This window comes from Coturnix japonica, chromosome 1, assembly GCF_054131305.1.
Source record: "Coturnix japonica strain WE chromosome 1, WE-NBRP24, whole genome shotgun sequence".
NCBI classification, from domain to species: Eukaryota; Metazoa; Chordata; class Aves; order Galliformes; family Phasianidae; genus Coturnix; species Coturnix japonica.
In genome coordinates, this window is record NC_140663.1 from 27,237,776 (window position 1) to 27,265,078 (window position 27,303).

A 27,303-nucleotide genomic window follows, 5' to 3' on the forward strand; every position below is an offset into this window, starting at 1 on the left:
AAAAGCCATCTTCGAGAAGGGCAAGCCTACACAGCAGACCACTCATTACCCAGCCTGTGGGAGCTGGGTAATGGCTTTAAGTAGCAAAGATGCAAGTTATAAAGCAAGATGTTTCAGCAACCTCAGCAAAATCCTTTTGTTATTTTTAGCATCTGCATCCTGTCTCTTTCTGCAGAAATGAAAACTACAGAAAATATTAATTAAATGCAGGTGCATGCAGTAATTCAGAATGGTTCTTAATTCAGAGAGTCAGATCCTGAGAATAGAACATACAGTTAGATATTTGCTGTTATGAGTTAAAATATTTAAACAGGATACTGAGAACTTAATGTTTGCAGATACATTTCAGCCATGATCAAAAAGATTACAGCTTCCATAGATCAGGATGTCAGGAGATTTATTAAAAAAATCAGAACCACTCACAATAACTCAAGGATCATAAGTAGCAGTGGCCACTCAGAGCTAGGCTGTACATGCCTCTAAGCCCAGCAACAGACATAGCATATCCAGCATCTTTCCTCACCTCATCCCAGCTAGGCACCTGGGCTGCATGGGGACCTGCCACCACCACCTCACACAGATGTGGTGCCAACAGCAGCACGCAGCCCAGAAGGTCAGCTGGATCTCACATGCCTGACTCCACAATTTGTCTTTGGGATTTGTCCTTGGTGATTTTTATTGCTTTGGGAAGGCTTGTATCAAGGATCAACTTTGAGTAGTTCATGAACTTTGAAAATGACTTAAGTTGAAATACCAGACTTGAGCAACAATAAGATGCCTGACTTTTGGAGTATGATGAATTCCCTGTTCCCTGCCCACTGGGTTCTATTGACATCTATTACATTTCAAGTCAGGCTCATGTACTAATTGCTTTTAAAAATATTATCCGTGGTGGGTAAACCCAACAATTTGTATTTCTTCAAGTCAAACTGAGCACTTGAACTTTATTAAAACATTGCTTGCTGAAAGTACCCTGAAAGTTTTTAGTCTCACATCTGGGAGCCTCTCCAAAAAGGGGAGCCTGAATCCTCCAGACACCAGGACTCAAGCAAGCAAGCAATTTGTCCTGGCAAATAAATAGCTTTCCCTGGCTGGACTGTGAACTCTTTAAAGTCACTCTTTATTACTTGAGGTTTGTGCAGAACGTTGCACACATGCACTATGAATGTGAGCCTTTTAGTATTCTTGTTGTAAACCCCAATCCTACTATCAGTAATTAAAATTTTCCTTTTAAAAATAAAACTGAGCAAAAGGCAGGTTCCTGAGCTATGACAGTTTTTTACTACGGTACTTCCAGAGCTTACAGACAGTTTGTACTAGATTGAGGTCAAGAATTTTTAAGAGTTCTGCCAAAAGTAATCCCAGTTCTTTCAGAATTGGTTCAGTGCTCTATGGGCTTCAAATGCCATTTGTGTCACAGCTTTAACTTCAGAGCCTACCTGACCACAAGCTGATTGAAGTTGTTTTAGCTGAACAGCAAGGATCAAGGGCTTAAATGGAAACAATTCTCATATGATGTTGAAAGTACTATTATACTTCATCATGTTTTTGCAAAATCAACAAAGTTAACAAGTTTCCTAGTTACTTTGGCAGTGCCTTATACTCCAATACTAGCAAAACTATTTTCCTATCCACTAGAATATCAGAATTAAAAGATTTTCACAAGCTTCCTTTGGAAATTAAATAATAATAGCCTTCAAAAATGTGAATCCTCCTACTATTATTGCTGATGTACATGAACAGATTAATTTGGATTTGCTAAGTGTAACAGTCACACATGCTAATTATTTATCCTATATAGAAAGCGGCACAAAACTCTAAAGAGATTTGATCAATAGCAACCATTCTGTCTAAGCTGCACTTTAGTATATGGAACTACATGTTAGGGGCAAAGTCTTGGCATTGTCTTAGCTACACCAAACTCTTTTTCCTTCTCCATGTGGTATTCACACCACTTTTTCTATTTTGTTTTGAGCTTTCCACATGTGAAAAAAAAGGAAAAAAAAAAGTACAGAGAAGAGCCAAAGAATCTACTTTCCTTAAACTTGGCTATTTCTGATAGGAGATCTGATAAAAGAGTGTGAGCTTACATATCTTATGCTGACCATGTTTTCATAAATTCAGTTATGCATTTAATTACATCACTAGTATGAATATAGGGCTGAGTAAACATACAGACAGTACGTTCATTTTTTATTTCTCAACAGGTCCTTTTAAACATAACAGCTTTGTGCACCAATTTATTCCAGCAGTTTGCTGTGGCATGTCTAATAACAGGTGGATATGATTCCTTTGATATCCAAAGAAAGTTTGTTATCAGGAAATGTAAGTCACAGCCAAAGGTCCATAATAAAGCCATATATTTCCAACCAACCTATTACAAAAACTACATCAAAACACTACTAGTAGTAAAATTCTACTATTTGATCTCATGTATAATTAAAAATGGACCAGGGGAATATTCAAAGCACAAAATGAATGCAGGAACTAAAAAGAAAAGCTGACAAACAGCAAAAATGCAGTAATCTTGTATATATGCACATATAGCCAAACAAATTCGCTGTTCATCAAATTAAAAGGGAGCTACAGTACTATCAAGGCAACCTAACAAAATTGTCCTATGCTGGATTCTGAAATAAAGTAATGTTCAAATACAATTTAAAACAGCATTTAAAAAATGCCTACTGAAGAATTCATAATTTTACAATCAAGCAGGAGGGCACTGGAAGGTATTTAGAAGAAATTTAACTGGTAGAAATGTTTATAGATTCCCTGAGTAGTCTCAGCTTTCCACACAGCAGAAGACTGTGCTTTACTAATTTAACTACTGCTATGCCTTGTATGACTTGAAAATCTTTTAACAAGGATGCCAGACAACAAATGCATCTCCAGTGTTAATGATGCTTTAAGCTGCTTCCTGAGGGAAGAGAAGAAAAACTTCTCCAAAGTCTTATTTTAATGTTCTATTACCAGCTAAAACAACTGAAGTAGTGCTGGAGGTTGATGTATCTGCGCCATTCTTACTTTTTTCTTCTTTTTCCACTGATCCATTTTCAACAAGGCACAGGCCACAGTTAATCTAAAAGGCTTGCAGAGAAAATTCTAAAGCACTGCAACAGCACCGTTAGCTGCAAGGCACTTCACAGTGAATACCTCTTCTCATGAAAATAATGTCTGACTGAAAGTACTAAGTGATGCTCATTCTCATATTATGGAGAGCACAGTGGTTCTTGCTGACACCCCAGAAGCACCATCTGGATGTAGAAAACTTTACGAAATGCAATGCCCATTACAGCACTTAGTTACACAAAGCTTTGCTTCTTTGCAAAAGCTCTATTGTGTTTGCGAATTTGACAGACCCTTTTCATGGTAGTTGACAGGTGAAAAGAATTACAGCTATGCCTGTGAACATGTGCAAACTTCTGGTACCACTCTATCTGAACCAGGAAAGCTGCTTAGTACTCTAGGTGAATAGACATGCCCTAAAGCCACATTTCAGTGTCATGATAATTTCATCAGAAGATTTCTGAACTCTCCCATCAGAAGCAGGCAATTTGCTTCCTACTCACTGTGCCCAGTTGCTGCTTTTGCTTCTCCACCTCTGTTTGGAGGCTCAAAGAAGCTGTCAATGGCATCACCAGTAGGCCCAACTCAACTTCCAGTTTGTATCTTTTAGTTTCCATGACAACAACCACAGCCAGTTCATCAGCTGTTCACTGGAACTGGTGCAAAAGGGTCTGATCCCTTATTACAAGCTGTTCCCAAATGCGGCTTTGATAGATGAATGGTGGAATAGAATATGTCTCCAGCCAACAGAGCACTGGGAAGCAGTTCAGGTCTTTTGACAAACAGCCTTGTTAAATATTTAAGGGAACACTGTGGATACCAGCAATCCCAGCCATTTCAGCTCAGGTTTCATCCTGTTCTTGATCAATGGCCTGTCCTGTGACACTCAGGCCTGGCTCCATAGGTAAGAAATGGGCAGGAACAACATCTTCGTTTACACACTTTGAGAACACAGAGGGAATATATGTGCAGAGCCGGTGTTTGGAAAGGATATATAAAGGGGTGAGGCACTAAACCAAATTGAATATGAGGTAGCTATGTGCTCTTGTGGAAGAGAAGACCAACAGCACTGGGAAGAGCATTATATCCCCTCTTTTTCATGCTGTTGAGACAATACCTGGAGAGCTGGCTGATTGAACACTGTAACTGGTTCCCCAGAGAGGTTGTGAAAATTCCAACCCTAAAGACACTCAAAATCCAACCAGAAAAAGCTGTGAGAAACCCATTCAATTTAATCCTACTTTGAATAAGTGGATTGGACACGATCATCTCCAGAGATCCCTTTCTACCCCATCCTCCCTACAGTTCTGAGAAATGACCTACTAAATCATCTTTTGTAGAAGTACACAGTAAGGATTGTGATTGTGTTTTTAGGTTATTGCTGGGTTGTGCATTCAGTCTCCTGTTAATTAGGAGGTTTAGCAGCTACTGACAATTTTTATTACACTACATGTTTTAAGTTAAAAATGCCAAAAATCTTTAAAAAGCCGTTTTTAAATATGTGTCATAAGTAGAAAGAAGTAATGTGTGATTTGAAAATAGATTTGGAGTATATATCAACCCCCTTTCCTGCTTGTATGTGATTGCAACTAAAGATGTCTGCTTACAAAAGTTTATATCACTTTTGGAGATGAAGTGACTGTTCAACAAGGAAAGCTTCCAGCATAATTTGTTTATCATGTGAATGTCTTGATCACTTCAAGCCTAACAAAAACTACCTTCAGGAAATTCTGCCACATTCACTGGGAATGAATATGTGCTGTCATTTTCCTCTATGACTGCATATTTCTAACAATGCAAACTCAGAACACAAAATCTTTTCCATTTGTCAATCCAAAAGTATTCCAGACTGTGTTTCAAAGTGTAATTTTATTCTAATCCCACTCTTGGACATTAATCCAACTGAGGTGACCAGACTTGTACCCTTGTGAACGAACTCTAATATGATTTATTTCACCAGTAACAACAAATAAAATGTGTAAGGGAATTCCACCAGGACAGAGTGGTCTCTCCTTGCAAAACTGACCAACTGACCAACAAAACTGGTTTGGGGCTGCCAAACTTCCTACAAATCATAACAATAGTATTGCTACCTCAGAGGTATCAGAACCAAAACTAGCATAATAACATTTTGATAAATATTGAAACCAGGTATTCGGAAAATATAGTATGAGGCTTACAAAGACACTCAGAGCTGGTTCAACCTTACTGCCTGCCCTCCTGCAAGTTTCTTAATGAAAGAAAAAGTTGTGAGGCCAAGAGCCTTGCTGCCCTGCAAGAGCCTTTGAGTCTACATATCCAAAAGCTAACTCTAGGTCAGCATTTGAACCTTCTGTTTTGGGAACAGTGTCCCTGGGTTCTCCTCTAAAGAAGGGAACAGAAATAGGACTTTCAGGGGGCAATTCAGACAATCCAGGAAGATCCGCCATTTGACAGTGGATATTAATTCTGACTAGAGAAAGGTTTGTAGTCTACACACTTCAGGTAGATAAAAAAGCTGGGAAAGATTAATCTGGGCCTTGAAACGATAGATGCTATGCTTACTTGATAACAGCAGGATGCTGCAAGGAACAGATGAAGCAAATATTACTAAAACAAAGTAACTGTTTTAATACTTGAGCCTTATCTTATCAAACAAAGTGTTCCAAGCAAAACCACAACACTGTTACATTGAAGAGACCTTGATATCCCATCCCATACTATTTCTAGGCTGTGAAAAAGTGAAAAAATACTTGAAAACTTGCCATTTTGACATTTTTCTAGAAATAGATCAGCAGTCAGCATACTGCTCTTCACACAGCACCCCTCTTGTGCACTGCGGCGATATCTTTTCAACTACAGCAGAATGAAAACAATCACATTTCTCACCTCTCAAATGGACCAGATAATACAGAATTTGGATCAGTCTGTGTTTTTCATTAAATTGGACGTGTTTACAAGTCAGACAAAAGCAATACTTGCTCAGATGACCTCCTTTCCTTTGCTTGGAAGATTTATTGAAGGCAATATAGAATGGCAACAATAGTCAATCACAGGCAGCAGACTGCCCTTTTATTAGGCATATTGAAGCCAATTAATCTAAGTGAGCTTTCCCCCTTTATCTCCTGAGGGCACATACTGTTAGAATGCATTAAAAATTCTGTAGCAATAAATAAAGGTGCTGAAATTATTCATTTGAACTTTGAGAAATTATTTACAGGCACTTGAGATGCTAAGTATTAACATTGTACATTTTCTGGTGGGCAAAGTGCCTGCTGCTTTAATTTGAGTAGATCCAAGACTTTAAAAATAAAGCTGTAAAACAAGGCTTTGTTGTACAACCGTCCTCAGGGACAGCAAGGAGAGAAAGGAATGCTTGCAAGAGAAAGGAAAAGCAGCAGGAAAACTGAAACTTGCCTTATACTGAATAAAAAAATGCTGAGTTAATGCAGAAATCTCCACTTAAGGTTACAAGGGAAGGAGGGCTAGTGAACTAGGCACAGTTTACAGCACAGAAGTAATCACTTACTGGAATTCATTTCTAGATGTTGGATTATCTGCCATTTACAGGAGATACTAAAGGCCATTTGAGGTGAAAAGTAAGTCTATAATAATCTTATTAATTATGAAACTTCAAAACCCAAGATGTCTTAATACATGTTCTCATTTTTGTAGTCCATGTGTTTCTAATTAGAACTTCTGTAATGTATTCACTTGGGAGGCATATAGGAAAAGTGAGTAACACTGTAGCAGCAGCTTCCTCTTTTAGGGCATTCACTTAAAACTCTCCTTTATTCTTGGATTACCTCCAGCAACCTTCTTGGATTTCCTTCACTATAAATTCAATTAAAATCATACCAGTTTCACAGCTGGGGCCAGTGAAGCCTTGTGGGCAGGCACACACGTTGGAAGCAATACAGGCTCCTCCATTCCTGCACCCATCTTTGCAAAACGCTGGAACAGTAAAAGAACAAGAATTAACAAAATTACCTCCAATATCCACACAGGTGTCCCCAGGCCCTGGCAGACTGAGACAGAGCACAGCCCTCACCGCACTGAGCTCAAAGGCTGCTTTCTCTGAAGGACAGGGGTCACTAAAGATGGTTCATAGCCCTCCTGCCTCATTAGCCAGATGGGCTGACAAGCTACAGGAGATTAGAGTAAATCACCTGAAGTCAACAACCTATATATGTACTCCTTCCTATGTATCAGGAAGCAGTGAAGGGCAGCATCTTCCCTATGAATGAACTCTTCTCAGGGCAACGCTGTTCTCAGCATCCTAAATAAAAGCATGAGCATAACAGGCACAAATGAGCACTGAATCAGTTGCCTGCCTCCCTCCTTCATTCAGAGATTAGATTGAAAGATAGTCATTTGCCTCCAGAGATTCTGAAAAAGTCAAAAACATTTACCATTTACAATTTGAATCCAATCCCTAGATTTGTTTGTTGGTATACTGAAATCTGAGAAGCTGTGCTCACATAGTCATTTCAGCATTCTCCAGATATAGTTATGAATATTTAGGCATTTCAGCAATCTCCAGATACGGTTATGCACTAAAGAAACCTCTCTGCAGGCAAAGAAATGCAACTGGTTCTGATATATGACACAGCAGCTGTCTAATTGCTCTGATCTGCAACACGGAATGAGCAATTCTCCACTCACATGAAACAACAGAAAAACAGAGTTTTCTGAGGAGCACTCAGAGCTCCTGCCCAGGAAACAGAAGTGTTATAGGGTTATGCACCTTGTCTTTGACCCAAAGAAATCTCAATTACTTTTTCATAAGCTGACAGACTTTCATCTGTGAGTTCAAAGACCAAGGACACTTTTGAGAGAAGCAGCTGCAGTTTGAACCTCCTCAGGCTAACTTCAGGAGATAACTCAGTCTAAAAGGGGTCATTTACTGACATCTCTCCCTCTTTCTCTGAGTTTGGCTGGGAGTTGATTATGCTAAGATGTTTTACAGTTGGGTCATTATGTTAGGAATATTTAGAAGAATCATGCTATGGCTCAGGTGAAGAAAAATCTAGTGTTAAGATCATAAGCAAGCTTAGCAATTAAAGAAATACTGGGCTTGGCCTTGATAACACAGCAGCTGAGTTAATAACAGAGTTATGTGTTGTTATCAGTGTTAACTGAGACTCCACGAAGTCTGACACCTAACAGATGAAGTCGGAACTCTGGGTATGCAATTGCTACAGTCAGACCATTTCTCACATCTGAGCCAGTTCCCTACAGCTGTACTACTTCTGTTGTCAGGTATTTTCTCCGTCCTTTGTTATGAGTTTGAGGACTCCCAGGGACTTCGGCCCCATAGCAAGCATCATCCTTCTGACGTGAAATGCAACAAAGTTAGGGCAGCATCACATCTCCACCAAGTCTATGGATCATCCTCAAATCACTATGAACTCAGTCATACGCATCCCTGTGCACCTGACTGTGAAGATCTTCTAGTAGGTGCTGGTCCTAAATGCTTAGCCAGGACAAAACATGCCACTGAGTTCAAGGAATGCCAAACCCCTGGGTTCTCAGCCACTTACCTTTACATACAGTCCCGTTTCCTGTGTAACCCAGCTTGCAGACACAGTTGTGCCCACCCACGGTGTTGAAACATAGTGCATTTTCATCACAGTTGTGCTGGTTCGTTACACACTCATCATGCTCTAGAAAATGAAAGAAGAATTGGATGTTCTTGAGGTTTTAAAATACACAGAAGTTTTTAATAAGAGAGAAGTGGCAGTTAGTGATAACTGGGCTACCTCAACAGGAAATAATGGGGTAACCAGGATATATGTTTTTAACACATACTTCTATGTGAAAAATGTATTTGGGTCAAAACACCACTTCCATTAATGGAGAACTACCATCACAGCACTTTTCACATGGTAAATATTTGTCAAAGAATTGGCTAACATACTGAACAGCTGTATACTAATTCTACTGGACAATTTATAAGTGTAGGTTTAACCTGTGTGAGATTTGTATTATTTCCTTCAGAAAGACAACCAATGGTGCAAGACACACACTCTAAGCTGCAGAGAACAATTTGCAGAAGGCAGGTCTTCAAAATGTAGTCCTTGTTTTACTTCATTTCAGTGTTTACTCTACTCACTATTCAGATGAGCTAAGTAACCAGGAAACAAAGAACAGGCTGCTCCTCAGAGTAAGGGACAAAAGACACATGATCTAAGTGTTTCTGTTGGTGAACATCTTAATGTTTTAGTTTGTGGTTCTTTAAAAAATGGAAAATACAACTTCAAAACAAGATGCTTTTAAGTATCTTTTCCAAATGTCACAAGAATTGCTTGAGTATATTCAACATGCAGTAACTTAGTCTGTAAGCATCATGAATGGAATGCTTCCATCTTCAGAAAATATTCTTTGTGTTTTCTTTAAATCAAACATAAATAATTTCAGAATACCCAAACATTTAATTTCAGTAAAATCAACTGTCTGGGGAACATAAAGCTACATAATTTGAATCAACATACATGGACTAGTATGCGTATGAGGTTTTCATAGCCACCATTCTGTCCACGTTTTAGCAGTTTTTATCAATGCAGCTTATGGCAGTTCTGGCTATAAGACAAGTCTTAAATCTGAAACTAGATGCTCTTTCTTCCCTAGTCTTGGCTATGTCACACTGCTCTGAATCTTCTGCTTTATAATAAAGAACTGAAGTCTGCACATATCCCACAGGGCTGTCAGGAAAATGAATTTCTTAACACTTGCAAATCACTATGGAAGTATTAGACTTGCTACTCAATACTGGCCATAAACCAATGGAGTATAAAATTGGCAGAATGGCACATCCCTAATCCATCAGTAGCCATGAAGTGTCCTGTAGCAAAACAAGTACCCACTGTTTAACAGGAGGAAAATCACCAAAATGTAAATAATCAGTTTTAAACAATGGCAGTGTCCTTTAGTTGGTTTTATTTTGGTTTAGGGTTTTTCTGCTTATTTTATAGCTTCACCCTGATGTATTTATTCCAAACAGGGACTGAATCCCCACCAGATACAGCCAAGATGAAGCTGCAGGCCTCTGCCCTGAAGCATGAGAAATAATTACTTTTGTTCTCACCATTAATAACTAAAACTGATATTGTTCACAAGTGATCCAGTCCCTGAAAATCCAGTTATGATATTTGACTCCAACTTCCCACTGCAGCAAAATCTCTCATGCTGGCTGAAGTAGTATTTATATTAGATCAGGTCATAGAATAAAAGAATGTCACATTCATGCTAATGAGGTTACAAGTATTATCTATGCCATAATCATATTCTGGCTTTGTGTTAATATCGTGATGTTATTTATATGTGATATGCCATTTAAATATAAAATATATACTGCTTTCTCATTTGTAAAGGTTTTATGTAACATATGAAAGGAAAATAGCTATGGAAATGTAAGAAACATTATGCACTCAGCAGGCCAAAATATCTTGCAAAGACATTATTCTGGGATCTCAGGAGGGGGGGTTACATACAGCAATACATCACACTGGTAAACTCAGCTCAAATCACTGCATTTGGCAAATTGAGTATCATGCTCAATGAGAAATGCCACCATCCACCTCATGCCTTAGGGCTGCAGTCCCATCCCCAGCATACATAGCATCTCTTTCGTGTGGATAAGAGTATAGTTGAGAAAGGCAACTGAGAATGGACTGACAACAAGAGGAGCAGCTTTAAGCCCAAAACAGCTCTGAAAGCCCACAGGGACTCATGCGAAGCAAGCTTGCTGATGATGTCCCAGCACAACCAGGTGTTAACCATATGGATCACTCCACCTTGCAGTACCTGGGCATCAAAGACCATATGTACAGATGCATGGCCTCTGTAGAAAAAAAGATAACTGTCATCCTTGAATGTATGTTCCAAACATTTATTCTGTAGGCTAAGAAAACCTAAGGAGTCTTTTAAGACTGACTTCTTAAAAAACAAAAATCAGTTGTCTATCAGCTAAGTAACTGAGCCTGAATTCAAAGATAATATTCTTGGTTTCCACCACTTGCTGTGAGAAACTTCAGTGTTTCATATCCTCCTGCAAGAAAGTTCGTGGAGGATGTCTGCCTATGGAGAAGGAGGAGGGCCCATCACTCAGCCACAGAAGTTTAAGTACAGAAACAGACATTTTGAAATGATAGAAATAGAAAATGTTATCAAAAAATAAATGGAATATTTTACCTTTCACCTAGATTGGTTACCCTGCCTCATCTGAGCTTGGGTTCAATAACACTGTTAAAACTATTTAAACATAGTACTTCATATTCCTTCCTTCCATACTTCTTTGTATTCCCTCCATACATTTTGAGGGCACCACACAGAGAAATCAGTCTGCACTGCATGACTGGCTCTGATACAGACTAATAATAAATGGTTAAAATACAGAGGGGGAAAAGTCCTGCACATAAAGCACCTTATAACATTCAGTCTTTTAATATATGGCATACTATCTGCAACAATGTTGAAGAGACTATCAGAAAGAGCTTTTTCTTTTTTCTTTATCTAGCTTTATTAAAGACAGAAATACATGATTGTCATGAAAAAGTGGTTGATAATTCTTCATTAACTCACACTTAACACTTTGTCTTCTTATTTTGCTGAAATATTCAGAAAGTCATCTTAAATAGAGAGAACATGGAATGAGTTCAGCAACCTTAAATACCAGTCTAGAAACTGTAGAAGCAGATTGGGCTGTGCATTATAAAGAAGCAAAAAAGCAATTCATAAAAGAATTGTCTAAAGAGAACTGTGAATATGACTTCTTCCACTTTTTAAAGTTCAAAAAAACAAGACAGAAACATCATTTGCATTATTTAGAATGTCAGTACTGCCCAGATATGTTTCTGATGCTCCAAGAAGCAACAGTAAGGTCACTCATTTCAAGCTACTTCTTAGGAAATAATGTAACACACATTTAACAAATGTCCATACTTATTTCACTGCGCACCATAATGATGATGGGGCTGGGCCAGTATAGAAGTAGTACAGTGGCAAGGAAATAAAAATGACTTTTGGAGAGAGATTTAACCATTAACACACCCACATTTGCATAAACTTTCTATAAAACCAAATGCACTAGTCTCAGTGATTACCTCTACAGCTACATTATCTAATAGATCTAAAATCCTTTTTGCCAGGATTCTGCTCAACAGTGCTAAAATTAATAAAATCTCTGTTGTGAGTCCAAATGAAATTTAAAACACAGTATTTCTATTGAATAAATTACGTCTAGAATGATCTCTTTCTAGATAAAGGAAGTTTCACCTCCAAACTGCGCTGCTGCTCTACGCTAAAATAATAGTAAGAATGAATGCAAATGTATATTTAGTAAAAAACACAGAATGACCATTATGATGCAGATGACTTAAAGTGATACAAAGATTATATGATGTAATTAATTCATGCATTTGGATGTGCAACAAATCAGTTAGATATACCTACATGCACAGAAAGGGATGAATTTTATTTTACTTTGGTACTACTACAGAACAATTCATGTGGTTTCCTTGACAAAGATGTCACTTCAGAGGGATATGAAGGGTAAAGTACTGCCTCTTCAGAAGATGCAGTGCTGGCATAAACTTATACAGACCCAACGAATCCTATGACATGTGACAGTGCAATGGCAGATGGGGATCTGTCCTACAGCTTTTATCATCTGAGCAGAGATTCTTGTAGAATTTAGCAGAAGCTAACATGCTGACCACAAAGTGCATCAGCCACCTCCTCCTCCTTTTATTTTCATAGTGCAGAATGACATCAGCCCCTATCCTTCCTACTTTGCATTTCACAATTAAAAATAAAATCTGTAAAGCACTTCCCACTTGCATACTGCACCTTCCCAATAGCTGTCCTGTACATCCAAATTCTGCAAACATCTATGCAAAGAAAATTAATAGATAGAGTCCAATCCAACAGTAGAAAGGAATTATTATGACTAAATTACATCTCATACTTGTGGGTAAAGAATATAATTCTGTCAGTTTTCTCAAACTATTCCATACCAGCATTGGAAAATAAGCACTTGAGGCATAGAAATTCATAGAAGTTCCCACACATGTAAATAAAATACACTTCTCCACTTGTAATCTTGTAACACCATGCAACAGATATCCATTTTTAAGTGAGGAACGTGTGGTTTAAATTAAAATCTTTTAAGTAAACAATATTTTAAGTATTTTCTCCTCATGCTATCTCTGAATTCTGGAACTCAAATTACTTTTTGTCACCTGTCTCCTTTGCATTGATTCAGTACAAATCTATGGTGGTGATCAACTGACAATTGGATGTGGCAGTGAAAGTGACAACAGACAACAGATGCCTCACTTGAGTTATCAGCACCCAACACACTTAAATGCCCACTTACAGTTTATCTTAATTACAAGCTCTTTTCCTCGTATAATTAATGTACAAGACAAAAATCAGTATTAATTATATAGGCAGTTTGGAAGACGTATTCCATTAGGAACCATAGAGAAATGACAGATGGTTAATTTCCTCAAAGACCACATATTAGACAATTTAAGCTCTAATTAGCAAGGTTACTTGTCTTAGTATATGCATAGTATTTTCAATGAGCAAATAGCGTAAAATTATTAATGATTATGCTACAATTTCCATATATTTAAGACACATTTTTATATTTCTCAACTTTAATATTTCCCAATTCATTTTTCTATGGGCATTTCCTAATTCAAATGCAAGATGGAACCCAAACTTTAATCACTCACAATTGCCATCATATTCTTTATCTTTAGTTAACACAGAACTCATTAATCATTAATTAATGACCACCAGCAGCTGTCCTTTGTTCAAGCTGTGGATATGAAAATCCATGTCTCCCCACAATAGCCAGTTCATTGCTAATCTTGTTACTTCATTGATTTTCACATTCACCCACTCCCATATATTCATCCTTCTCTTGGTTTTCATTTTCTTTCTTCAGTGCAGGCATAAACAACTATTTTTCATAAATCTATGCCTGGAATTTTCCTTTTTTTTTTTTTTTAATCTTAATGACGTTGATAGTAAAAATAGCTGTAGGATAGCATGTTCTATTCTCAAGGTCTGTTTAGAGATCATCTTCCTTTCTGAAATGCTGCTTCTGTCTGTAATTACTTAGCCCATTGTTGTTCTTTGGGGAGAACAGCTGTCATCATCTTATCCAGATGTCTACTGCTCTCTTTTATATACTAATGTATTTACTTATTCTATATTTGCTTTTAAGCTGATAAAAAACATAAATCAAGATAACCGCAACAAAATCTTAGGAAGAAACTGAGGGTACAGTCAAAATCCAGTTATTCTTTTAATATCCACTACAAAAAAGGCTCCAGGACTGTGCTGCATTTATACCATAAAGGGGAGCCTATATTATTAACTGTTGCTGACTAAGGGTTAAACACAGCTGAAAAACACTTGAACAAGAGAAAGCACAAACCCATTCTCCTTGCATCTCCCTCTGAGGTTAGGAGTGTTTTGCAGAAAGCTCTGAAGTGGTTGTGGCACTGAGGAGACCAGAAACAGGTAGGGACTGAGCTGGTACTTTGGTGTTTCATATGTACAACTTGAACTATTCAGTTTAAGTGCTGTCAGAGCTGTCGTTTGAATGAAATTAGAATTGTCGGACACTGGTTTATGTAAAAGTGGTTCTGCACAAAAGGATCCCAAAACTGATGATTTTCTGGTTGAGATTTTGTTCAAGGACTTTATGGGTGTCACACAGAGAAAAGGAGACCATAAGAAGCATTTTAAAATGATGATACATAGCTGGATTAGACTATGGAAGGAATCTGCATACGCTGAAGTTGGATGCTTATAGCAATTGAAAGGATCAGCTAAACTATACCATGATGTCAGACTTGGCTTGCAAACTGCTTTGATTGTGTGATTAACTAATTACCTCTTTAAATACCTTGATATTATCTTTATGCTTAATATGTTTCACAAAGAGAAATCCTGACACTGAATGTAATAATGAGATCCAACCCTGAAACATCTCCCACTTCCAATCACTTGTGTTTGAAAACATACTTTAAGAATACTTTCCATTTTACGTCTTATTTCACAGCTCATCTAAAGAAAACTATTTCACACATCAAAGTCTGCAAGGAGCTTAGGTGCTTTTTCTTACTCAGACTTAAAGACTTAATCTTCCTTCCAAGATATTATGCAGTTGTTCTTTGTACAAAATTTATTTGGGCTTTTTTTTTTTTTTTTTTTTTCCTTTGTTTTGTTTTGTATTTTGGGCTCTGGGCTCTGGGTTTTCCTCCCAGACTGAAGAAATGTGAAACTCTTAGCTGTAAGTCCTTTCAAATTGCCCACTAGTGGTAAATCCAATAACATATTTTATAGCTCCAATCAGGGTACAAAGTCCCTTAAGACTTAACTTGAGAAGCCCAGCAGGCAGACTGAATGTTGGTCCATCCCTTCCTTCCTGTAATATCTATTCATCATGTAATCAGTGCTGAGATCTCCTGGAACAAAGTCATTTTCAGTCCCCGCCACAATGGGCAATTTGATGGCTAAAATACATCTTTCCAGGACTAATATTACTCCCTCCATCTTTCCCCGCCACGTTTTAACAAATTATTTAAACCTTTTAAAACCCAGTTAAATTTCTTCATCCTGTACTATAATAATGACTTCTAGTTTTGTGGAGCAAAATGTATTTTTGCAAAATACTCACACTCTTCTCACAGCAGGTTCTATTGTAAAATTAGTCGGTATTACTTCACACAGCAGTCTGTGAATTTTTGCACTTTTCAACAAGTTAGGCAAAGGAAATATATTGAAGAATATTTAGTATGACAGCCAAAGTAAAGTAAGCTTTAATTTATCTCCTGCTTCCTCCATGTCTGCCATTTTGTATATTCCTTCTTGAACAGAAAAATTTAAGGGAAGGATTTTCCAAATAACTTAGCATAAGCCTTTCTCCCCTAAAGGAAAATCTGTAACTCCCACTGATTTCAGTGGTAAAACTGTAATGTAAATGCAGAATAATTTTGAAAATCCCACCTAAAGAGATTTCAGTCTAGACATAAGATCTGTGACCTTGTCAGATGCTTCTTTTTTGCTGTAATTCAAACTGATCTTTTAATATCTTGTCTCTTTTATCACTGACATTTTAAAATAATGTTTCTGTGTTTTAAAAGAAATTTTATGTCTCATTTCATGAGATGTTTCTCCATACATTCTTCTTTTAATTTTTTTATTTATTTTAATGTTGCTAAAGGTATTATGTTTTCCAGGGTAAATCTTTTCAAATTCCAACTTGTATTGCACACTAAACATCCTACATACTTACAACAAACTGATGCTTTCAAAATCTTCTATTATGCTGTCAAAAGTGTCAATGATGGCAAATTCTGCATCTAAAGTACACCTCCCTATTTTATTACTAGTATAACTGCCAGACTGGAACTATAAGTATCTTACTGCAATTTCCTCAGCCAAAAAAAATAAAAAGAAGTTTGTTTTACTTCTTACCACCCTAATACTAACCTTTTTCATTTACTGTTTCCCTACTTAAGGGCTCTGCATTATGCAAATATGACGCCAGCAACAGATACTTGTATTGGACACTTGGCCTCCATGCTACACATATTTCTGTTGTACAAATAAAGCAGAGAATTGTCTCTCAGACTTGCTGCTGAAGTTCGTAACTTGCTGTCTGTACTTGGATTTTGCAAGTAACTTGCAGACCATATAAATAACCAAAGGGCCCCACAAAACTGCTGAGTAACACTATTTTTTGTCAGTAAGAGATAGCCGAGGGATGGATATGCAATGGGACAGCAGAAGGATGTCTAAGGAATCAAGTACCATTCAGAGTTGGACTCATGAACTAAAAACGTAGCCAGAGCTCTCTGGAGACAGGTAGCGGTCCCTTTTCCATTCTTTCAGGGATATCATGTCCAGAGTTTGTTAACTCATTTTCCAGAGGGTTCTTTGGAAATTACAATAACAACCTACACTACTTTTATCATGGACAGTGTTTGTCAGGTGAAGAAAATGGAAGGAAGTGCTGGAAGAAATGCTGCTGTTGCTTTGATCCTGATCCCTTCTTCTTGATCAACCTATGTAACCATGAAATTGGGAAACAAATGGTTTTTATATCCTTTTATACAGCAGAGAGAGTTCTCAATGCATGAGTTAGTTCACTTCCTTTCCCTGGAGGTGCTGTGACACAGACATTCAGGTGACTCACTGGACGTCAAACAGGACAGTACTGTTTTTGCTAAGACACCTGTAGTGGTTGAGCTCAATGGGGAATAGGTTTTCCTTCAGTGTTGCTCTCTGAACTGGAGAAAGAGTTCTCTACTTAAAAACGAGGACAAACATATGCTGAAGCAGTGACAAAGCAGAATGTTACTGATGTTTTGATTCCAGGTCACCCCTGATACTGTTTCTAGTGAAGGTTCTGATTCTCCCTTGGGCAGATCCTCCTTGGCAGTTAAGTAGGTGCACCAAAACAGTATACCAAACACATCTATCACAACTACTGCAGCTAAGAAACCTTCCCTGGAAATAAGACACTTGGAAATTAATACATACAATAAAGCAAGCCCTGACCAGATATTCCATTTGCTCGATACTGCAACCTGAGTTGCCAGAATGAGCTTACCTTTGTAATCCTACCTCTTCCACATACCCCCTGTTCGAAGAAATTAGAATTTAAGTTGAGATACTGTGTGGAGCACCTCAAAATAATATGAAGCTCATCCCTGGAAGGTTATACTAAGTTAATAGTACACCTCAGCTACTCCTGGCCAACTGGAGTAACTGGGCAGATGAAAATCAAACACAATCTCTACTTCCCAAACAATAAAACTACATATACAGAAGTTAAGCTGAATTCTGCATCCATTTCCATGCTCTAAAGAGCTAAGAAAAAAAGTAATCAAGACTTACTTAACATGTGTACATCCCAAACTTATTAAAAACACAGATAAATTATGAAAAGGGATTATTCTTGATGAACATCCACTTCTCCAAAAATCAGTCCTCGTATCTTAAAAAGATCTGACCATTCTATGCTCACTTTGAAAAATGTAAAGCCTTTAGCTTTTATTTTTTTTAAACACACCATCACTGAAAGGTTCTATAATTTTCCAAACCCTGAACATCAAAGTTAATATTGTGTGACAGCTGCTATGTTCCAAACTCATGACATTTAGTGGTCTGTAACAGGGTAAATGACACAATTACCTCCTGTAATTACTGTTGCTAACAATATATTTTCCCTGATGATTGGTCTCTGTGACTCAGAGCTGCTTATCTTTGTCAGTCCAGTCCAAATCTCTGTTTCTATGTGACTTGGACATTAACTTAGTAGGTATTTACAAATTAGTTCCAATATCTGCCAAGACAGATATTTGGGATAGTATAAATTCATCATTTACTGCATGGTTAAGCAGTCCAGCACTTTAACATTATTTTGTATTAGAAAATAAGCATTTTAATGAAATACTGTTTCTCATTTAAATCTAGTCACTGCTATTATTAATATGTTGGAAGGGAAACATGCTGGAACAAGTAAACAAAATGAAGGACTAAAATGCAAATAAATATATTCATCTTAAAAAACAAACAAACAAACAAAACTCTTATTCATGAAGAAAAACATGAGATTGAAATACAAAGATTCTTAATTCTCATTGCCTTTCCATAGCAATTTTAAAGAGTACCTAGAGAAGACACTGTTGTCTTTTGACTTAAATCAGTATAAGTTGCAGATCAATCAAATTAGCTGACAGCAAATGTTTTTATGAAATATCTCTCACTTCTAATGTATAGAATACATACAATTCTTTGTTCTGTCTCTCCAATACCTATGAAGATGTTTAACGATCATAGCACTTAGGGACAGTATGAGACAGTCTTTGTAAGATGGTGTGGATGCTTTTCAGAAAAATATAGAAAAACTTGTACAAAAGCTCCAGAAACCCTTTAGGTAGAATAGCCTCCTATTTTATTTTCAACCTTGTTGGAAGAGCTATCAGTTCCCAAGAAAAAACACCAAGACTTTCAAATTTTTCACTGATTTGATGGAGAAAAGCATCAATTTTTCACACTAAATATAAATTGTAAAGGGCATTGATTTTAGGAAAGTTGATTATCATTTCTTGTTTTAATTTTTTTTGCTCAAACTTGAAGATGCCTCAAAACCACAAGTATTTTCAAAAAACACAAATATACAAAATGAAATGAGCAAAACAGAATATTTCTGTATATTGAGAATGTCTTCAGAAAAAAATATCAAGCATCTTCTGTAGACACATTATTTTAAACACTCTGCCTCACTGTATGTATTTTCACTACAAAAAGTGAAATTTCACCTGAATGCTTCAGCATTGTGTTACACTGGAGCACACAGTAAATGACAGTGCTCCCTTTTGTATCAACATAACTTTTCAAATAAATGATGATGACTTGGCCAGTCTTTCTCAGGGCATCACCTGAGCAAAGGCCTAAGAATATATATATCTCAGGAGATAGTATTTGATACCTCTTGTTGACCTACACTTCCTGACTGCCACAAGGAGGTCCTGCCATTACCTCTTTCTTCCTTTCAATTGGGAAAGCTGGTAAACACAGAGAAGATTCTGGAACTGAAATTTTAGTTAGAAAATGAAGAGTAGAAAAAGCACCAATAAGCTTTCATGGTATGAATTTGTTCAGGAGCAGTCACAGCCTGGCTGCAAATTTCCATGTGGATCAGAAGTAAAAAGCAAAAGTTAAAAACACAGGCCTTTCTTTGGGACCATTCAGAAGTACACCAGCACCAGAAGAGTCAATGAAATGAATAAGCCCAATATCTTTACCTTGTGTACCAAGGTATTCCAGGGTGCATTTCATAAAAAAAATTGTGTGCAAAGAAGGACTAGCAAGTAAGAAGTTTGTGCTGTGGTTGAAAGGTTTGTACCACGCAGGTAAGCAAAGCCAGTCCTCAAGCACATGGCTGGAATAGAGGATTGTAACCTAAAAATCCAAAATCTTTTGGCTGCTAATTTGAAGACACAGTTTGATGCAGCAAAATAGATAGACCTGTTCTTGTAAGTCAAAAATCACAAGTCTGAAAGACTAACACCAGTGAATATTATTGATAAAAAAGTATCCAAGAGACCCAGGCAGGATTTGTAACCAATGATGACTAATATCAAGTCACAGTGACTTTATGAATTTACTGACTGCATTAAACACAAGTTAAGGAAATAATTTGTCATATAGCATAGAGCATGTTGATCTCAAAAGATTTCAAGAAAAAGCAAAAGGCACAAGTTGATTCAGGAATCTCTGATTATAAACATGTACATATACATACATGGCTATATTGATTTTGATTGTAGATGTGTTGAATGTGAATGACTACATCATAAACAAATAATTTAAATAACTCCACTGCTTCTTTTCAAAAGCTACCTTTCTCCCACCCCTCACTAGCCTGGGCTAGAGTTCCCGTGAGATCAGGCTAAGCTCTCCCACCATGAGCCAGTCACCAGCTGGCTCAGACACAGTAAATGCAAGCCATCAAACTGCCTTCACTTCTGACTCTCTCAATGACATGACAGTATCAGACTCCCTTCTCCTGAGCCAGAAAGATCTTTGCAACTTCAAAGAAACTGCCTGTGGAGTTCCCTTATCTTTGCAGTCTATCTTTCACAGTTTGTGATTATCATGCAAAAATATGAATAATTTCTGTAAAAGAATTAATGATCTGATATTGAAGATTACACGCTCATTTATTTGTCAATTGAATATGTTTTCTTTTTTATTGACTCAAATTTTATTCTACCAAAGGCCCTTTAAAGTGTGTTGGGTTTTGATCAGCTAAGAAATCAATCCTGCCGTTAATTGCTTAGCCAGATGTACAGTGGCTATGAACTAGGTCAGTAACCAAGGAGGAAATGAGACCTAAAGAGTATCCTCTTAGAAGAAAAAAGTTTCAAATCAAAACAGCCTCAAAATTAAGTTGTCAGTGATAACCTGATCCAATGCAAGTAAAGCCAAATATTCTTTGTATAAGATATAGCAGATATATAAAAATGACTTCTGTTGTTATCTAAGTAATGCAGTAGCAAAGCAACAAGCTCAGTCTGAATGATCACTCCTCTATTAGCTTTGTGAATTATCTCACAACTAGAAAGCGGATATTGTACAACATAGGAGAGAATTTATCCTGAAAGAGGATTGAGAGTCTGAGGATTAGTGTGGGCTGACATACGGTAAAACAGAATGGAAACTGTACCGAGTAAAGGAAATCAGAGGCAAATGAGTTTTGAGCTGAAAATGCTCTGTACATACAAGCTGACTTCTAGAGTGTTTATTGCTAACAGCAACCATGACAGTATGGCAAGACACCATCAGCATAGTGAGTTTGGGATTACACCATTTCATAATGCATGTTTGTTCATTCTACTTTTAATATAACTTGGGGGAGAATCACCAAAATCAGAGATGGAAAAGGCAGATGGTTCATCTAACATCATTATAAATCCAGAGCTCCTCATCATATTTTCTCTAAGGCATTTCCTTACTCAAGCCACTGAATGCCACTACAGAGATATTATAAGGAGTCATTGTCAGTATGCTTCATTATTTCTCTATCTCTTGCATCATACTGTACAATTATTCTTAGCCTTTTTTTAAGCAGGGCCAGTGAGTTCAGCTGTTATACAAGCTGAAGAACTTAAGGAAAACTCAAAATGTTGCTGACCTCATCAAAGTGAAGGAAAAAAATCCAGCAAAAAACAGTTTATTTTCATAATGCCTCATAATACTATATTTTCAAATAATAACGTCAGTATACTATATGACTGATCTGAGATCACAGACATTTTTAAACTTCTTTGCAGCAGTGAAGGGTTTACAGCAGTGTTGAATAAAGTTGCATCTTGTAGCCATATTTAGTCACTTATTAACATGTGGCCTCATTTACCAATGTACTAAGCACTATCAGCTCCTATTATCTCTGCAATGACTTGTGGATGCTCTTACGTGTGTGGAAAAGTAGGCCATTTTTATACCATTAATTAAGGATGAGTGTGCAGCTCTAAAACAAAAGCTGGATGACTTAATTGAAGCCTGGATTACATCAGTCCCCTATTAGTTTTCATCCCAGCCAATTACACAAATCTTACAAGAAGGGGTTGCAGGTGCTAAAACATAGCCCACATTCCCCACACATAGGCTAGATTTTATTTTGCATTGTAACTAAGGACAAACATTCTCTTTCAGCTTCCCAGAATTCATTCATGGGAAATGAAATGTAGAGTTAGAACACAAATAACTAAAAATGCATGATACTTAACTGGATCTGCAACTTTTCTTGAGTATCTGGAAGAAAAATCTGGGCAGTACAACAGAGGTTTCCTCAAGTATCTCTGCCATTGAGCACTGTTTCTTCTGTACAATATAGGATGTGCTTTCCCTCACTGTTTATGACCCAAAGAACTGATGTATTTACAAGTCAAAAATAAACCAATGAAATCTGCATGGAATCCCACAGCAAATGCAGACTTATGAACTTCATTTCTAAATGTCAAGCAAAATCATTTATCTGAAGAGTGTCAGAGTACCAAGGTAATTAAAAAAAAAAAAGTAGTGTATACATTCCCCTGATAAAAATAGCTGTATTTAGCAAGAATAGGAGGGGAGCAACCAGGCTGGCAGCAAAACCTCTGATAGCCTTGAATCATAAACAGTATTTGACCTGTGCTATCTCAGCCAAATCACAGGCCTCTGTTGGGTTTAGCAGCTGAGCATCTGCACTCAGAGAATAACATGGAGACCATTAGCATAGTGAAGACCCCATCTCTGTTTTCTCAGAAGTATCCTTGTAAGATTTACACTGTTAACAAAAAAATTAATGAAGAAAAAAGAGAGAGGACCCAATCTTTTGCTTTCTCAACAATAACAGCAACAACTAACAGACAAACAGATCTGCATATACTCTGGCTGAGAGGACAGTTAAAATCAAGCATTGGTGCATGTAAAGCAGGTTTTGTATGAGGTGTATGAGACTAATATTGAGACTTCAAAAGATAGGCAGAAGATAAACCTTCAAAGGTAACTCCAATTTCTGCTAAGGATTATATTTTTAATACTTTGTGTTCAAAAGCAATGGAGGAAATATGGCAGTTCTAAAAGAAACTCTTTCATTTGCTGAAGAATAGCATTAGCCCATCATCCTCTGACCCAGACCAAGCACAGACACCGGAAAATTAAAGATGTTTCTTACAACATATGAACTCAAAAAAAAAACATGTGTCAGTGCTTCACAAAATACCAAGCCAGCAGGCATCCTCCTTAAGTGGAGACATCACCCAAATAGCCCTTAGAAGTTCTCTCTCTCCCCATAGCAGGTGGGGTCAATCTCTAGGAGTAGCAAGGACTATCACCTTACTGACCTTACAAATGGAACAGAACTATTGGTGAAGAACATTCATAATGACCTTCCCCTAGAACTTCATTAGCTTATCCACTGGCATTAGCAGAAAATCAGGTAGATGTATGGTTTTCAACTATCTACATAAATGGAACTAAATCTTAGGAGGGCTTAGAAGGGACACAGATTTGACTACTGTGGACAAAGCAAACATAAAATAAATCACAGCAGTGTGGCCAGTGAGAAAAACAGAGTGAGAAAACAAAAATGGCTGCATCAGGCGAAGAAAGCACAGAGATAGGTGAGATAACATCATATGCATGAGAACCAATCAGGTTAAACGTGACAAGCCCTTGTCTATGCGTTATGACCAGCTGTCTTCTTTTCAAAAGCGTCCCATAATATTAAGGGTGTAGTCTGTGGGTCAGACATAAAAAATAACTGGAACAGTACTGATCACCAATCCACAGTGATGCAAGTCTTTCCTCTGCCCTTTCCCCTTCATTACACTCCTGAAGACATTACCAGTTAGCATTACTGTTACCACAATTCCTACTTTTTGTACACTCATCATCATTATGCAGCTAACAGTGGAGTTTTCTCCTTAAATCTTCCCCATATGCCAAGTCAATCTCCCCAGACCGTTAATTATTTTAACGCTGTTCTTGGAATTTCTTCCAATCTGCAACAGACTTGTGATTTAATTTGATTTGGAAAATATGCAGAGTTGCCAGTATTCCAATGAATGAACATTTCAGGTGTCGCTTAATGCTACCACCACGATTCTTGGCAATTTTTGCAGCAGCAATTATCAGACTTCAGTTTACTGAGAGAGGCTACTGAAAAATAAATAAATAAACAAACAAACACTGAATGCATTGACAGCATTTTAGGAGAAATGCTGTTGGAAAATCTCTGAAACACACAAATAAATTAAATATAGTGGGGGGGTGGAGGGAACAGCTAGTGAGTTACCGCTGGATAGACCCAGTTAAAGCCCAATAGATCCAACAAATGTTGCACCGCTTTCAGTAGGTCATGTCATTTGACATCTCACACAGATCACATGTATAGGGAGTCATGGAAGACTTACAATCTGAAAGTCTCTGCCCTGAAGCCTACAGAGATTCCCAATGCCTCTCTAGCTGCTACCACTGAGCATAAAGCATGGAGCAGCCCATTTGGAGGCACTTAAAATGCCCTGCCTTCTCCATACTTCCCCATCCTCTGCCATGGGAGCTCCCACCCATAGGAGAGGCAAAGAGCCCACAGATGCACCAATTAATCATAGAGTTATAAAACTGTTCAGGTTGGAAAAGACCTTAAAGATCATTACGTCCAATCACAACCTAACCATGCTACCCTAACAACGCTCCACTACATCATGTCCCTGAGCACCACATTCAAACAGTTTTTAAACACATCCAGGGATGGTGACTCAACCACCTCCCTGGGGAGCCTATTCCGGTGCTTAACAGACCTTTCTGTAAAGAAGTGTCCCCTGATATACAACCTAAACTTACTCTGGTGCAACTTCCACAAGAATCACTTTCCACACTGGTTGGGAAGTGGAATAAAGAAGAGAATAGGTGCCTCATGTGACTGCACAGAAATGGAGCCTTACAAATTGTCCAGGGCTTGGAAAATCCATTAATTCTCTGGGTGAAGGCATACATCTTTCTCTGTCTTACTGTGATCTAAGGAGTATGTTGCACTGATTCCCACAGGGTTTTCTTTCTTCTGCTCCATTTTGATGGGTTACTTAGGTAAGTGTTCCCAAGACAGTTTAGTTTATTTAGGAAACTAACAACTTGTGCTTGGACTAAATATGATTAAACATCCTCTGAAGACTGTAAGAATTCCTCACTGCTAGAAACAAAGTGTGAAAAAGAGAGAGCCCTCATCTCTCATTTCCTAACTTCTCCCTTTTTCAGTTAAATAAAAATAAATGGTGCAGGAAGATTGTGTTCAGAGCATTGCTACCCACTGTGGATTACACTACAACACCAGAGGTGGCCATCTGCACCCTTATGCTCAGAAAGAAAACTCTTGTGTTTTTTTTCAAGCCAAGAAAACAGCTTGTGCATTTTCATAACCCCAGACAGAGTAAGGATGCCAGTATTACTATCCCAGAAAAATACTAAGGCATTTAAGTTTAATCATATACACCAGTGATGGTACCACATGCTGCTACACACATAAACTATCCCAGCAGAGCACTGTGCCATTTTCTGCCTGCCTTCCCCAGTGCAATGCCATAACACTTCAGGTTCTGTGAAGCAAAGTGGATGGGGAATGAGACAATATGAAATCAGGGAAAGCATGGTAGCCCAGGGCATATTTTTTATGCCTTTAATTTGCAGTTCGTGCACCCATTTGGCATATTAGTGCAACTTAGGACTCATCTCCCCTTCTCATAGCCTTGATTGATTTCTGAACATAAAATCAGCCATGAACAAGAGACTTCTGTGTAAATACGGTTGTGACTAACTCAATCTAACCCTGTGAAACTTGCTTCCAAGATGAATACAAATAACAAAAAATCTGAAATTGATGTCTTCATTACATCCTTTGTTGTGAAAATCATAATGTAATTCAGATCTATTGTAAAACTTGCAATAAAGATGCCATGAAAAAAGACACTGGAGCTGCTTTGGAAACAGCAATATGCTGCCTAAATCAGTCCTTTGTGCGCAGGGCTCTGACAGAGACAGATAGCACAGATTTCTTTTCAAATGTCTCATGTAGGAGAAAAAACCTTAAATGCCACTGATTTTACGTCTCTCTTCCATTTCGATCAATGACTGATAAATTACATATGCAGGCATGCGTGCATCAGCATGGAACAATAAGGCACCATGTTAGTCTGCCAGCAAGCTGTGAGGACGTCGCTCACATCACAACCTGCCTCATCAAGGTTCAGCTGTATCTTTTCAATATCTTCCTATGCTTCAGCAATCCTGTGTGCACGACACATTAATTCTAAGCTAAAAGCGTCTTATTCCTACTTAATAACATTCCCAATAATGTGCTAGCAAATCTTAGGTCCAGCTTGCAGCAAGCCAGGTATTTCATGCACAGCTACAGTTACACAACTGGGTTTGATCACACAGTATTACAAGAAACAGTGTGATCTGAAATATATTTTAAAAATTGAGCATTTAGCAACACAGAAAGAAGTTGTTTACTCTATTCTTGTTGTTTCTGGACAGCATTAAAAATCTGTCTTCTTCAGCCAGCAAGTAAAACCTGGAATTGTCAGTATGGCAAATAGAGACTTGCCAAAAACTTAAAATTCTGTGGAAGAGAGTTTAGTTACAAACACTGGAAAAAGTCAAAATGCTTTGGAGTTTCTGTATGCAAGCACTGATACATTTGGGCAGAACTGTAGATTTATGCAATCACATCAACTCCAATCTTTGAGCCTGGGCTTTCTGTAGATGCTTATAGTATTCTTGTAGTACCAAGGGATCCCTAGGACATGCAGGACTGACTTTGCATATAAGAAACATCTGTGTGAGGTTTCTACAGCATAGTTCTCATGGGTAGGTGACATCAGGCATCCTCATATACCCTTCCATAGCAGCTGATAGCTGATGCTATCAAAGCTGACGCTTTCAGGTATCATGAGGAAAACAGAAAGGAGCAATGCAGATGTTATGTCCTACAACACTTTCTCCACAAATTATATAAAACAAAGGCTATCTGATGGTATGAACATAAAGATATTTTGCATATCAGTGTTTGAATAGGTTTTAAAATTCTATTCCTTTACAGACATGTTTTCCACTTTTCATTTTTGCCAGATGTAAGCATCAGTGCTTTGTACCAACTAAGGAATACATCAACTGTGCAGT

The 27,303-nt window shown here is 37.7% G+C and overlaps 1 protein-coding gene across 1 annotated transcript in view; it reads right to left on the reverse strand.

Moving 5' to 3' along the window:
• Nucleotides 1–27,303, reverse strand: part of NELL2 (neural EGFL like 2) — a 140,036-nt gene that overhangs the window by 30,929 nt on the left and 81,804 nt on the right. The window contains exons 14-15 of the mRNA XM_015854888.3: nucleotides 8,589–8,711; nucleotides 6,904–6,999 (exon numbers count right to left, since the gene is read on the reverse strand). Of these exons, the coding sequence (XP_015710374.1) occupies nucleotides 6,904–6,999; nucleotides 8,589–8,711 (219 nt within the window). The remainder of the gene's footprint in view (nucleotides 1–6,903; nucleotides 7,000–8,588; nucleotides 8,712–27,303) is intronic.